Source organism: Hippocampus zosterae, chromosome 7 (genome assembly GCF_025434085.1).
Source record: "Hippocampus zosterae strain Florida chromosome 7, ASM2543408v3, whole genome shotgun sequence".
NCBI classification, from domain to species: Eukaryota; Metazoa; Chordata; class Actinopteri; order Syngnathiformes; family Syngnathidae; genus Hippocampus; species Hippocampus zosterae.
The window spans coordinates 23,342,253-23,355,448 of record NC_067457.1 but is presented as its reverse complement, the minus strand read 5'-3'; the positions used below and the strand labels follow the sequence as shown (position 1 = coordinate 23,355,448).

Below are 13,196 nucleotides of genomic sequence, written 5' to 3'. Positions count from 1 at the left end.
GTCATGAAAATTGGTGAAGCGTGTGCGGGTTTTTTGTTTTTACTTGCGTTGTTTCCCGACAGCTCTTCCCCCGCTTGTCAATCTTTCTTCGCCTTTTGTTTTCCTTCCTTTTCACGCATCTGCTCTTTGTCCCACGTTTTTTTTTTGTCTTTTAAAGATTTTCCTCTGTACTTTTGTATGTGTTTGATGCGTACGCCTGCGCCGGAGGGGGTAACTTGAGTGTCTCGTGGCCAAAGTGCCAAAGCAGACAGAGGGGGGCAACTTTGGCGTCTTTTGTCTGCAGCGGCTTTTCAAAAGCGCATATGAAAAGCGGGCGGGTAACCTTGCTTTGCTTTTTCTTGGGGGGGGGGGGGCGGCTAAATGCTGTCAGCACGAAAGTTAAAAGAATCTTGAAAGGTTTTGTTGTGGACTTTTAAAAAGATGAAAACATTTTGGTGGTGTTTTCTTTTTTTGCGTGTGTGCAAAGAAACGGCTTTGATGTGGTTTCAGGCTGGCTCCAGATGTGTGTCGGGGTTTCCAAACATGAGTTTGGGATTTCTAAGATGAGTATTTAAAGTTCTGGTTTTTTTATCCTGGGCTAGGGTTTCAAGTTTGGGTTTTAAATTCGGATTAGCAGTCTTTGCGTAGTGGTTTCAAAGTTGGGTTTAAGTCAGGGTCGGGGTTTGAAGTTAGGGTTTCAACTCGGGGCTGTAACGCACTCAGCGGGTTGTCACTCAAATGTGTGTGGTGGATGGATTGGTCGCTGAGGTCGCTCCTTCACTTGGTCACCATCTCTTCTGCGATTGAAGGATTTTTTTTTTTCATTCTGTGGGGTAGGGCATCAAGTGGCCTCGCGCTGATCAATGAGTGCGAATGTGAATAATCAAGGTGGGGGAGAGGCTGGCAGGGTGAGTCACTTTATTTTGGGGGCGGCGACTGTGACATAAGCGTCAGGCCTCGGAAAGAAAGATGCACGGTCGCTATTGATGCGGCCGCTGCCATGGCGACCGCTCGCGGGAAAGGAAGCTGGTGTGGATTATTATGGGCTGACTCACTCTTCACAGGTTGGAAGATTAGAGCGCGTGCACAGGTTACAAGTTGGTTTAGGAGACAGCGTTGCCAAGTCACGGGTAAGGTTTCCAGTTAGGGATGTAAAATGGTGTGAGGGTGTCAAATTCGGGTTGCAAGTCACGGTTAATGTTGTCGGGATTTCACGCCTGGGTTGGTGTTTTACATTCGGGTTTCCGAATGAAGGTTTGATGACAACTATGGTGATGCTGATGATGTCCGTCGATCGTTCCTCATGATTAGAACAATGACGATCGTCCTCATGATGATGGAGATCATCATCGTGGTGATAACGATCTTTCTCATGATGATGATCGACCTTCGCCATAACTGTCGATCGTTTGTCATCACAGTGACAATCATCGTCGATGTCGATGTTAACGACCAGCATGACGACGACGATCATCTTTGTCTCGATGCTCTTGTGACGATCATCATGATTGGCGATGATCGTCATCATTGCAATATGGTCTCTGGATCTGAAATGAAGCTTGCGAGTGACAAAGGTGTGTTTGGGGTCCTGCCAGGTGTGGATGATCGTCCTGCAACTTTCGAGAAAGAGCCGCGAGAGCACCGTAAGCCGCCATGCCGCCACCCGCCGACACCCTCAAGGTGGCCATCGAGTGGCCGGGGGCCTTCCCCAAGCTCATGGAGATTGACCAGGTGATGCCAAAACCACTCACTGCTTTCATTGAATGTTTTATTTAGAAACTATATTTATATATTTTTGTCGTTATTCTCAGGTTGGAGGAATACAATAAAACACATACGCAATTTTGCATTAAATAGGCATGTCCATATATATTTTGTGCAAAAATAAAATGCACATTCATAAAAATAATCGTAATAAAATGAAACACTCTGGAACAAAACACAATTTATATTTAAAAAGTTTTAAAAATATATATTCATCCATCCATCAATGTTCCGATCCGCTTATCCTCACAAGGGTCGCGGGGGGTGGGGGGGGGGGGGGGGGTGCTGGACAGAAGTCAATTAAAATGGATGGAAATTTTCAGATCTAATTGATTATTATTTGTTTTTGTTTTTTTTGTAACTTGCATCTTTATTATTTTCACAACATATAGGACCATACAAGTCTGAACATTTGAATACAAAGGGTTTCGTATATTTCCACCCGTAGTTAGTTTCCACAACAACGTCCATGTGTGGCTGCGAAGGTCCTTTAACATAGGAAACAACAATCTAATTGATTCTTAAAAGTAAAAAAAAAAAAAAAAATACAAAATATATTTTCGAAAATAAAATACGGTCGAGGAAAAAAAAAAACGATGTTTGAAAAAATAAAGTGTGGTCAATACGTTTCATACTTAGATGTAACTAATTATCCCAGAATATAATTCCAATGTGGGCGGCCCGGTAGTCCAGTGGTTTGCACGTCGGCTTCACAGTGCAGAGGTACCGGGTTCGATTCCAGCTCCGGCCTCCCTGTGTGGAGTTTGCATGTTCTCCCCGGGCTTGCGTGGGTTTTCTCCGGGTGCTCCGGTTTCCTCCCACATTCCAAAAATATGCATGGCAGGCTGATTTGAACACACTAAATTGTCCCTAGGTGTGAGTGTGAGCGCGGATGGTTGTTCGTCTATGTGTGCCCTGCGATTGGCTGGCAACCGATTCAGGGTGTCCCCCGCCTACTGCCCGGAGACAGCTGGGATAGGCTCCAGCACCCCCCGCGACCCTAGTGAGGATCAAGCGGTTCGGAAGATGAATGAATGAATGAATGAATATAATTTCAATGTGAGTACATTTTAAAACGATAAATTCTGTTCATTTGAAATATTCTTTCTTCTAAAAACATTCTATCAAAGGACTCTACACATATTTTACAACCGCTTGAACGTAAAATCGTAGACAAGCACGACTCACATTTTTTTTTAGCTCTCAAAATGTGAAGGGAACAGCTGAGGGAAAAGATGCCGTTACGTAGAATGTTACGTATCGTGTGCGTGTGTGAGTCACACACACACACGCAGCGCTGGAAGTAAAAGTTAGGCGTCGCCACGGCAACGGGCGCCGACCTCGGCTCGCCGAACCTCTGCGGATGTTGCCGTCCTCCTGCATATGTGGGGAAGCCATGCGGCTGCGCCGAGGGCGCCCTCTTCCTCCTCCTCCTCCTCCTCCTCCTCCTCACTCCTCACGCAGCTGCTCCTCCTCTCCCTCCTTTGTCGCCTCTTGTCGCTGTCGATACACACGTACACACACACGCACGCCGCCTCCACCTCACGAGCGCCTTCCTCATCCTTCCTCAGCCTCCTCATTCCGCATACAAATGGCCCGTGGCGGCATATGGCATCGTGAGTCATGCCTTGCGAGTCCCCTCTTCAACCAACCGTGTGTGTGTGTGTGTGTGTGTGTGTGTGCGCGTGTGTGTGTGTGTGTATAAACATCGCCATCCATTAGTTTGGCATTGTGGGGGAAAAAAAATGATCACCTATGAAATCGCAATGATGGGGACAGGGGGGGGGGTGCAAACAATTGCAAAATGTTTTTTCCAAAATTGTTCAACCAAAATGTTCTCCAATCGGTTCAAAATTTGCCACCGCTCACCAAGTTTAATATCAATGTCAGGTTGTTTTAAGGTCATTTGTTTATGTGGGGCGCTTTGTTTGAGCGGCCATTGTTTTTTGGTGAAGCGTTCAACTCGATCGAGTCCCCCAAAAATTTGGTGGGGGTCAGCAAGTGCGAGCGAGGTTGATCTCCGCGCTTTTGCTAATTTTTCTTTGCTCCCGACTAACTTTCCTATGATCTTCTTGTTCCGACAGAAAAAGCCGCTCTCGGCCATCATCAAAGAGGTGTGTGAGGGGTAAGTCGCAAAATACGACGCAAAATTTACATTTCTTAAAAAAAAAAAAAAAAAATCGGAAATTGCCCGACGATGTTTTTACACATGAGTGAACAAACTGTTTTTGTCGCAGCTGGTCTCTGGGGAATCATGAAAATTTTGCACTGCAAATTGCAGACGCCACCAATTTCTACATCACTGAAAAGGTTTGTTGCATATGACACCCCCCCCCCCAAAAAAATTGTCATCTAAAAAAAAAAAAAAAAAACACCAAAACATTTTTTTGTTTTTGTGTCTCAGAATCGCAACGACATCAAGAACGGCTCCATCCTGCGCTTGACCACCTCACCTGTAAGTGGCGCTGTACTTCCCCAATGACTCCCCCCTCGCAGCCCAAAAGCGAAGCAGAGCTGCGGTGTTGTTGGATGCCACGCATGTACTTGGAAATGATCTGACGACGACGACGGCGGCGTGTGTTGACAGTACCAGACGGCGCTGCAGCTCCACGAGCGCATCCAGTCGTCCAGTATGGACGCCAAGCTGGAGGCGCTGAAGGACCTGGCCAGCGCCTCACGCGACATCACCTTCGCCTTGGACTTCATCAACATGGACGGCATCTCGCTGCTCACCCAGATGGTGGAGAGCGGCACCGAGTAAGTCCCGCCGCGCACCTCCGCCTCCTCGAAACGAGAACACGAGCAAAAACAAAACAAATAAAACACTTGATGAGGCTCATCATTAGCTTGCATGCTAGCCTTTACTTGTCGTTTTACTTTTTTTGTTGGAGTTCAATTTCATATTATTACAGTTTCTGATCATTTTTTTTAGAGTACAGGAATCTATTAGTACCTTAAAAGAATTTTTTAAAAAATCACAATTAGTCAGTCATTCTTTGCAAATGAGAAATGCCGTCGCGTGCTGTAATTCTGCCTGTCTACATGTGTTGCTGAACCGATGGCGTCCAAATATCCTCCTTCTCGCATTTGATGCGTCAAGTGGCGGAGGAGATGATTTGTTGTGTGCCTCTCCTGAGGCCATCTGAATCGAAGGTTACTAAGTTGCCACCGATGGTGGGGGTGTTTTTTTTGGGGGGGGGGGGGGGGGGGTTTGTCCAATCAAGGTTTGCACATTTTGACACCTCATTCAATTGCGTTTTATGCAAATCACCTCTGCTGCTTGTGCGGGCATGCTGTGCAGTCCAGTGGATTGCACAAGCGAAAGGCAGATGGCACCCTCCGCTAATATTATTATTATTATTAATATTATTATTACGGCAAAGGGTCAAAAGCATCGTATTGTGTGAATCTATGGCCATTTTTTTTTCATTACGGTCACAACAAAGCAGTTAATTGTAAATGTAATTCTTTAAAGTGACTTGAGAAGTCGCACATTTATCGCTCCAGCATGTTTTTCTTAGCTTGATTTGTTCACTTTTTTGGGGGGCTTTTGATTTACTTTATGGATATGATTAGTATTGATCTATTTTCTAGTTAATTTTTAGTTTTTTTTGAGGGGGGGAATCATTTTTTACTTTTTAATTATTTTCAGTTTCATTATTTAATGGCGTTTTCAAAGAATTGTTTGTTAAATTCATAATTCACTTATTACATTTTCTTATGTGTTATTTTTATTCATTTTTGACTTATTTGAATTGATCTTTTTTTTTTTTTTTTAATATCGCGTTTCATTGTGTTATTTTCATTTGCTTTTGTCATCCTTGTCTACTCGTACTTACTTTTTGAATTGGCTTATTTTAATAAGAATACATTTTATTTATAAGCGGCTTTCAAGACACCCAAGGACACTTTACAATAACAAAAGACACAAAACAATTTCACTTTATTTGGCTTTTTGTTTACTGATTTATTTATTTTTCAACGTGCCTTTTCATTTGTTTACTTCTCGCTGCCGGTCTTTTTTTTTTTTTTTTTTTTTTTTTGCATATGACGACAAAGTTTGTTGAATGTTTGCAGGCGCTATCAGAAACTCCAGAAGATTATGAAGCCCTGGTAAGAACCCCAAAAGCCCCCCTGCCCTGCGCCGTTCGTTCTGCGCTCTTCTGCTTCTTCTGCATGATTGACAGCGGCCCTCCCCCCCACTCACTGCCCCACAAGGCCTTCTGGGAAATCGCATTTGAGGCTTCCTGTTTTTGTGTTGCATGTCCTTTTTTTTTTTTTTTTTCCTTCCAGGTCATTCTTTGGCTTTTCACGCAAAGGACAACCAATGATTTATTCCCTCTCCTTCCAGCACGTATGATTGATCATTTGCCAATTTGGCCGATGAATGAAATGTTGGTGGTCCTGTCATCGCTTTTCCAGGTGACGCTGGGCTTGAGTGTTACCATATCGTCCTGATTTCTTGGAAATAACTTTTCATTGTCTTCAGCTCTTTAATCATCATCATCATCATTTCACACGACTTAACCCAGGGAGTGTCAAAAAGTTTATTTTTTTCCCCGCAAGGTTCCAGGAATGGCAGGCTGTGCTGGAGCCAAGTGCGAATTCGAAGAAAATGTGATTTTTGTCGGAAATCGTTCTGAAAGTAAAATCTCCATTTTTATGACGGCATCCTTAATAATTGAGAGTTGATTTGTTTGTGGTGAACAATTTGACCCGCCGAATGCCTTTGATGTCTTCATTCATTTTTTTTTTTTCTACAAACGCTGTGAATTTTGCAAGAAAATCTCAGTATGGCTTTGAAGAACCAAGAAATTTAAAAAAAACTATTCTTGCACACAAATACAAAAATAAGTGCCGTTTTTTAAAGATCTGATCAACCATCAATCAAATCACCTTCTCGTGGCAGCAAAACACGCTCGCCTGCATTTGAATATTTATTCAGTAACTTTTGTCACTTTCGTGCCCTTTAGTCTCTGTCTATTTCCTCTGACTTTTTTTTTTTAACGATGTCAGAAATAACACGAGTGCAATCAATTCATTTCGTGTTCTCATGGCGCCACCCGCCCCAAATGAAATGAAGCTCTGTGCAGGTTATCATTTGACCACCAGGGGTCACTCTTGTTCAAGATATCGCCATATACAGTGTTGGCCCTTCAATTTTGATGTCAACCGAAAAGCACGAGTTGTCCAGTGACTTTGGAGACGTCTCTTCCAGTTTGTTTCCTCCTTTTGCATGACTCGGCATCCGAGAAGTCTGCTTCCAGTCTTTGACTCGCCTCACTGCTGCTTTTCCGTGTCTCTTCTCCAACAAGCTCGGAATCTTTTTCTTCATCTGTCGCCGGCCGCTTGCACCCTCGCTCGATTTCCCCATCCGGACTCTGACCGGAACGACGAGCGGGTTACTGATTGCTTCGTTTCCGGCTATTCCGTTATAGTTTCGGCGACCTGCTTTCGTTCACGCTCACGGCCTTCGTGGAGCTGATGGACCACGGCATCGTCTCCTGGGACACTTTCTCCGTGGCCTTCATCAAGAAGGTGGGTGGGGGGGGGGGGGGCGACGGAGACATGACACCAACGTTGCCGAGCGCCGCGTGATCTGGGCTGTCAAGGCAACCGCAATCCTCTTTTGCTTTGTAGATCGCCGGCTACGTCAACAAGGCGGCCATGGATACGGCCGTGCTACAGCGCTCGCTGGCCATCCTGGAGTCCATGGTGCTCAACAGCCAAGACCTCTACCACAAGGTGGCGCAGGAGATCACCATCGGGCAGCTCATCCCGCACCTGCAGGGGTGAGAAAGTTGGGAGAGAACCTCTCAAATGTGTTCGGGAAGTTGAGATGTCTCCTCCAAATGTAAAGTGCGTCGCATATAAAACCCATAGGGAAAATAAGATGGTGAAATAATGTTTTTTTTTTTTTTTTAATTCTGATACAAATGCGAGTCCGTGGGTGATTTCTTTATTTATTTTTTTGGGGGGGGCGGGGAATTTAATAATTTTTTATACTTATTTTAAATTCTGATTCAAATGCGAGTCAGTGGGCGATCATTTTTTTCCTAATGCCGATATGCAAGTCCGTGGGCGATTTAATATTATTCATTTTAAATTCTGATGCCAATGCGAGTCGGTGGGTGGTCAGTTTATTTATTTTATTTTTTCATTTTTTTTTTTTTTTTTTATTGTCCTGTCCAAGAAAGGCAAAATGGATCGTACAGGCACAAAAAGAGAACATTTTGTAAAAGTCGCACATTTGTCAGGGGATCGAGACGGATCCCTGCCACTAATAGCATCCGTGACGAATTGATTGCCCGCCCCTGAAACGGATTTGTAAAAGTACATCAGCACATTTGGGATCTGCGGGTTCACCTTTTTTGTTTGTTTTTTTAATATATTGTTCTCTTTTTTTTTTTTTTTGAAAGGGAGGGTAACGTTGGCACTGTGTGTGTGTGTGTGTCCTTCCAGGACAGATCAGGACATCCAGACCTACACCATCGCCGTCATCAATGCGCTCTTCCTCAAAGCTCCCGAGGAAAGGAGACAAGTAAGAACACTTGACTCCTCCTCATACTCCTCCCGCCTTGCTTGCTTTTCGCTTGCACTTTCTAACGTCCTCGTTGCATTAGCACCATCCAGCCGGCTATGTGCTTTAATAATGAATGAACACCCCCCCCCCCGCCGCCGACTTCCTCCCCTCCACATCTGGCAGAATGCCGCATTGGAATGACTTAACACTCTTTAAAAAAGAAAAAAAGATATATTTTTTTGGACTTCATCTTTTTGTCAACACCGCCGTCACTCTCGCTCACCTTGTGGTGTGTTTGTTGTCTTTGTTTTTGTTTCTGACTTTGTTTCCTCGCCACGCACGACCGCAACGCGCTAGTTTGATGAGCACATTGTGGACATCCTAAATTGTCCGCTGACAGTAAGTGCATCGCACCACGACGCGAGTTGCTGCTGTTGGTTGTCGTACCCCAAGTAATAGCCCTTACCAGACATTTCTTTCTTTCTTTTTTTTTTTTCTGCCAAACTGTAAAGGAAAGAAATATATAAAAAATAATTTCATACAATAAAGGCAATTTTCTTAAAGGACAAAGGAGTGATTTTTATAGCAGAGAAGACTTAATTTTATGGTTAAGAAAAATACAAATCATTGAGAATAGTTTTACAGGGATTTTGTTTTTGTTAAAAATAATTCAGTAAGTTCATCAAGAAAATCTGAATTTCACAGATAAAGAAATATTTAGATGAATTTTTAAAAAATAAGTTGAGTCGTATTTTTAGGGAGGAGAAAAAAATCACAGCTTGCAGAAAAATACGTTTTTTTTTTCATATTTAAAAAAAGATTTTTAAAAGGTTTTAAAGTGTCACGAGAGGAAAATGTATGAATTTTTAACCCTTGTTCAGACAGTGGTTACTACCCCGGACAGCTTATCATGTTATCGGGTTATAGGGTGCTTGAAAGAGAAATTTGAATATTTTCAATCGTATTTTTAATTATTTTTTTTTTAATTTTTTTGAGGACAAAAAAAATAATCGTCCTATGTTAATGGACCTACAAGTTGTTTGTTTTATTTATTCTTTTCTTTATGGGCGGAATTTCTAAGGGCGGGAAATTTATTATTTTTGTCCCCAGGAAGGCAAAATATTACAAGAATATTTTGAGGGTAAAAATCTGAACTTTTTGAGCAAAAACATATCTATGGGGAGCAAAAACAAACCTTAAAATGTAACATTTTAAATACATCAATTTGTATGACATACAATAGAATTCAAAATACAGTCTAATTCAATTTTACAAGAATGATACCTTCATTCAAATGAGCTCTTTATTGTGGATATTTTTTTTCTCTTTTTTTTGAGCCACCATTTTGTTCTCATTTGTGTTCTTTTCAGTCTGGCCCTGAGACTACGATATGTGCACTGTCCCCCCCCCCCCCCTCTTTTTTTTTTTTTCGTCTTTACTTTCCTGCCCTTCGTTGTCGCAATTTTATCATTCCAATGTTTCAATTCGAGTCGTTTTAATTTTGCTGATTGTGCCCTTCTGGTGTGCAGGAGATGGCGCACATCTTGGCCCAGAAGCAACTGCGCTCCATCATCCTCAGCGTAAAGCCCCGACCCGCTCGTCTCGTCTTGCTTTTTTATTTTTGGTCCGGGCTTTTGTGCCGATGACATGTTTCGCTGTTCTCAGAACGTGATCCGGAGCCCGATGCCCATCAACGACGAGATGGCGCACCAACTGTACGTCCTGCAGGTTCTCACCTTCAACCTGCTGGAGGACCGCATGATGACCAAGATGGACCACCAGGACCAGGTCAGCGTTTCACTTTAAGTAGGGGGGTAGCGGTTCGGAAAATGGATGGATGGAGGGAAAAATATTGCAATCAAATCTTAAGGGGGCGGGGCTTGGGGGAGGTCCTAATTTTGAGGAGGAAAAAAAAAGCTCTTCATTTTATGGAGGTGAGACAAAAAGGGTTATCAGAAATAAATGTGCAATAATAGACTTGTTATTCACCAAGGGACATTTTTTTGAAGGGGGGGTGTCCCCCCCCCACACATTTTTTTTAACCTAAAAATTTCTTATCTCACAGCAGGATTATGTAATGTTATCAAACTACGGATGTTGGGGGTGCCGTTAAAATAATGTAAAGTTGAATTCATTTCTGTTAAGAAAAAATGGATTTTTAACCTTTTCAGGGACAGTTCGTGTGATCACGTTACAGGACTCATGAAAGGGTTAATACACAAACATTTTTACCGACGTGAACTGTTGTCAATGTTTTTGCCAGGCTCAACGGGACATCATCTTCGAGCTCCGCCGGATTGCCTTCGACATGGACTGCGAGTCCAACAACGGCAGCAGCACAGAGAAGCGCAAGTCCATGTACACGCGCGACTATAAGAAGCTCGGATTCATCGTAAGCGTCTCGACCAACCGCGGAGTCCTACCTCAACTTGGGGAATTTTTTCCAAGATGACTTTTTAGGAGGCGCAAACACAAATTTGACGGTTGCATGTCGCAGATTTTAACCGAATCGCATTGTTGACTTATGAAAGTCTGGTAGCGGCTCAGTGCTAATACATGATGCAAAACCTCATAGACAAGCAAAAAAAAATTTTTTTTTCATGCTTAATTTTTTTTTAAAGCTTCAATGTTGCAAAATTGCATCCCCATCTTTATTCTTTTTTTCCCCCCCTCCTGCCCCGCAGAACCACGTGAACCCGGCTGTGGATTTCACACAGATTCCTCCCGGGATGTTGGCGCTGGACAACATGCTGTACTTTGCCAGGCACCACCAGGATGCCTACATCAGGGTCAGTCCGCTATCGGCGGCCATCTTTGTGCGCCCCCTCCCAAAAAAAAATGTATGACTCTTCTTTTTTCGGTGCACCAGATCGTTCTGGAGAACAGCAGTCGAGAAGACAAGCACGAGTGTCCGTTCGGGCGCAGCAGTATCGAACTTACGAAGATGCTCTGCGAGATCCTCAAAGTCGGCGAGCTGCGTAGGTCTCACACACACACACACACACACACTAACAGCAGATGGCCTTTTTTTTCCTACTTGCTGGCATTATTATTATTTATTGATATGTTTATTTTTGTATCCCTTCTCCATCTGCCGGGGCCGCTCCCGGCTATCCATCTGCTGCGCTGGCGCTGCACAGCTCTCTCTCTCTCTCTCTCGGAAACTCGTAACAAATCTCCGTCCGTCTCTTGCGCTCCTGTCTGGAGTCGTTGTCAGGATACTGCCGCAGCGAAAGGAGTGTACAGTAAACATGTAAAAACAAAACAGTAAAAAGGGTGTGTTTTTTTTTTAACAGTAAAAATGGAATATTCTGGGAAAAAAAGTACATAAAAAGCATCAGGAAAAAACTGTAAATAAGGTCTTATGAAAGAAAAAAGATTGATGATGAGGAAATATTTCTTGAACAGAAAAATCTTAAATCTTTTTGCCTTTTTAAAAAACAATTTTTACTGCAATTAAAATAAAACAATTATAGTTATCACAAAATACGTTGTAGGTTTTTAATAAGGGGATTTTAAATTTTATATTGGCTTTTATTAACATTTTTTTGGGGGATGACAATAAAAATCAAATATTCTGAAAAGTTATTTAAAAAGCATAGGTAGAAAATTGTAAATAAAATTTTTAGATTAGAGATTTGATTTTTAGAACATATTGAACAGAAACGAAAATATTGAATCTTTTCATGGCTTTTTTTTTTTACTGCTATTAAAATAAAACAATTAGCCAGGAATAAGAAGTATTTTTACAAGAATGAAAATAATTGTGCTGTTATAGCCAAATGCTGTGTAGGTTTTTTTATGAGGGGATTTTTTTTTGAATTTTATTAACATTTTTTGGACAATAAAAATATTCTGGAAAAAAACGTATTTAAAAAGCATCAGGAACAATTGTAAATAAAATCTTACCTATGAAAGAAAAAAATTCTGATAAGAAAATATTTCTTGAACATGTACATCTTAAATGTTTTTATGCCTTTTTTTTAACTGCTATTAAAATAAAACAATTAGCCAGGAATAAGAAGTATTTTTACAAGAATGAAAATAATTGTGCTGTTACAGCAAAATGCTGTGTAATTTTCTATTTGAAATTGAATTTTATTTACTTCTTTTTGTTTTCTTTTCTCCTAACAAGAATCAAGTAGTTAATTTATATTGGTCTGAAAACTCCTGCGTAGTCTCTGGCCTGAGCAGAGCCTTGGCAGCGCCACTCTCCTGCTTCCTTGACTTGGAGTGCAAGAGAAGCGAGTCGCCCGCGAGGCGCATGCTGCCACAATTAGCTGCTAAGCTCGTTAGAGACAATTAGCGCAGATGTTCCCACCGCGCCTTGACGCCGCTTGGCAACATCGACGTCTTTTCGCTTCGATTTTCACGTTGACTCATTTTGGGAGGGGGGGGGGGCTCGGCATAAATCCATGTCGTCTACTCTCCCGATGGAACATGTCTGTCCATTTTTGTGATCTATTTTATTTATTTATTTATTTCCCTGCATTGCAGACATTCCATGACTTAAAAAAATGTGGAGTATTTGATTTTGATTGTACTAATTATATTTTTATGTTTTATTTTAATGTGGTTACAAATATTCTGCGTTAAATATTTTCAAAATACATTTCATCGCAATTTTGTGCCATTCCAGTTTTTTGTTTTTCTCGTTGTTTTCTTATTTCAGTGTCACTACTGTAATGAAAATTCACCCCCCCCCCCCCCCACACACACACACCCCCGGGTTGTATTTAACCCTTTCAGGGACAGCCGTCACTACAGTGGACAGCTTCTCATGTTATCAGGTTTACAGGGTGCACGTAAAGGGTTAATGTTCCGTTTGAATGTTCATTTTCGAGAGGTCGCGTTGTTCAGTTCCATTTATTCATTCATTCATCTTCCGAGCCGCTTGATCCTCACTAGGGTCGCGGGGGTGCTGGAGCCT

General features: G+C 42.2%; 1 protein-coding gene across 5 annotated transcripts in view; it reads left to right on the top strand.

Annotated features, from left to right (window-relative positions):
- The window catches only part of elmo1 (engulfment and cell motility 1 (ced-12 homolog, C. elegans)), a 38,625-nt gene that overhangs the window by 16,092 nt on the left and 9,337 nt on the right, over nt 1–13,196 (top strand). For 2 of the 5 annotated variants that reach the window (XM_052070588.1, XM_052070589.1), the window contains exons 2-15: nt 1,575–1,710; nt 3,828–3,868; nt 3,981–4,053; nt 4,148–4,198; nt 4,331–4,500; nt 5,821–5,856; nt 7,182–7,281; nt 7,384–7,535; nt 8,206–8,284; nt 9,796–9,846; nt 9,932–10,054; nt 10,530–10,658; nt 10,951–11,055; nt 11,136–11,244. In XM_052070588.1, coding sequence (XP_051926548.1) covers nt 1,633–1,710; nt 3,828–3,868; nt 3,981–4,053; nt 4,148–4,198; nt 4,331–4,500; nt 5,821–5,856; nt 7,182–7,281; nt 7,384–7,535; nt 8,206–8,284; nt 9,796–9,846; nt 9,932–10,054; nt 10,530–10,658; nt 10,951–11,055; nt 11,136–11,244 — 1,297 coding nt within the window. In that variant the 5' untranslated portion in view covers nt 1,575–1,632. The remainder of the gene's footprint in view (nt 1–1,574; nt 1,711–3,827; nt 3,869–3,980; nt 4,054–4,147; nt 4,199–4,330; nt 4,501–5,820; nt 5,857–7,181; nt 7,282–7,383; nt 7,536–8,205; nt 8,285–9,795; nt 9,847–9,931; nt 10,055–10,529; nt 10,659–10,950; nt 11,056–11,135; nt 11,245–13,196) is intronic. The other 3 variants (XM_052070586.1, XM_052070590.1, XM_052070587.1) reach the window with 3 other exon arrangements.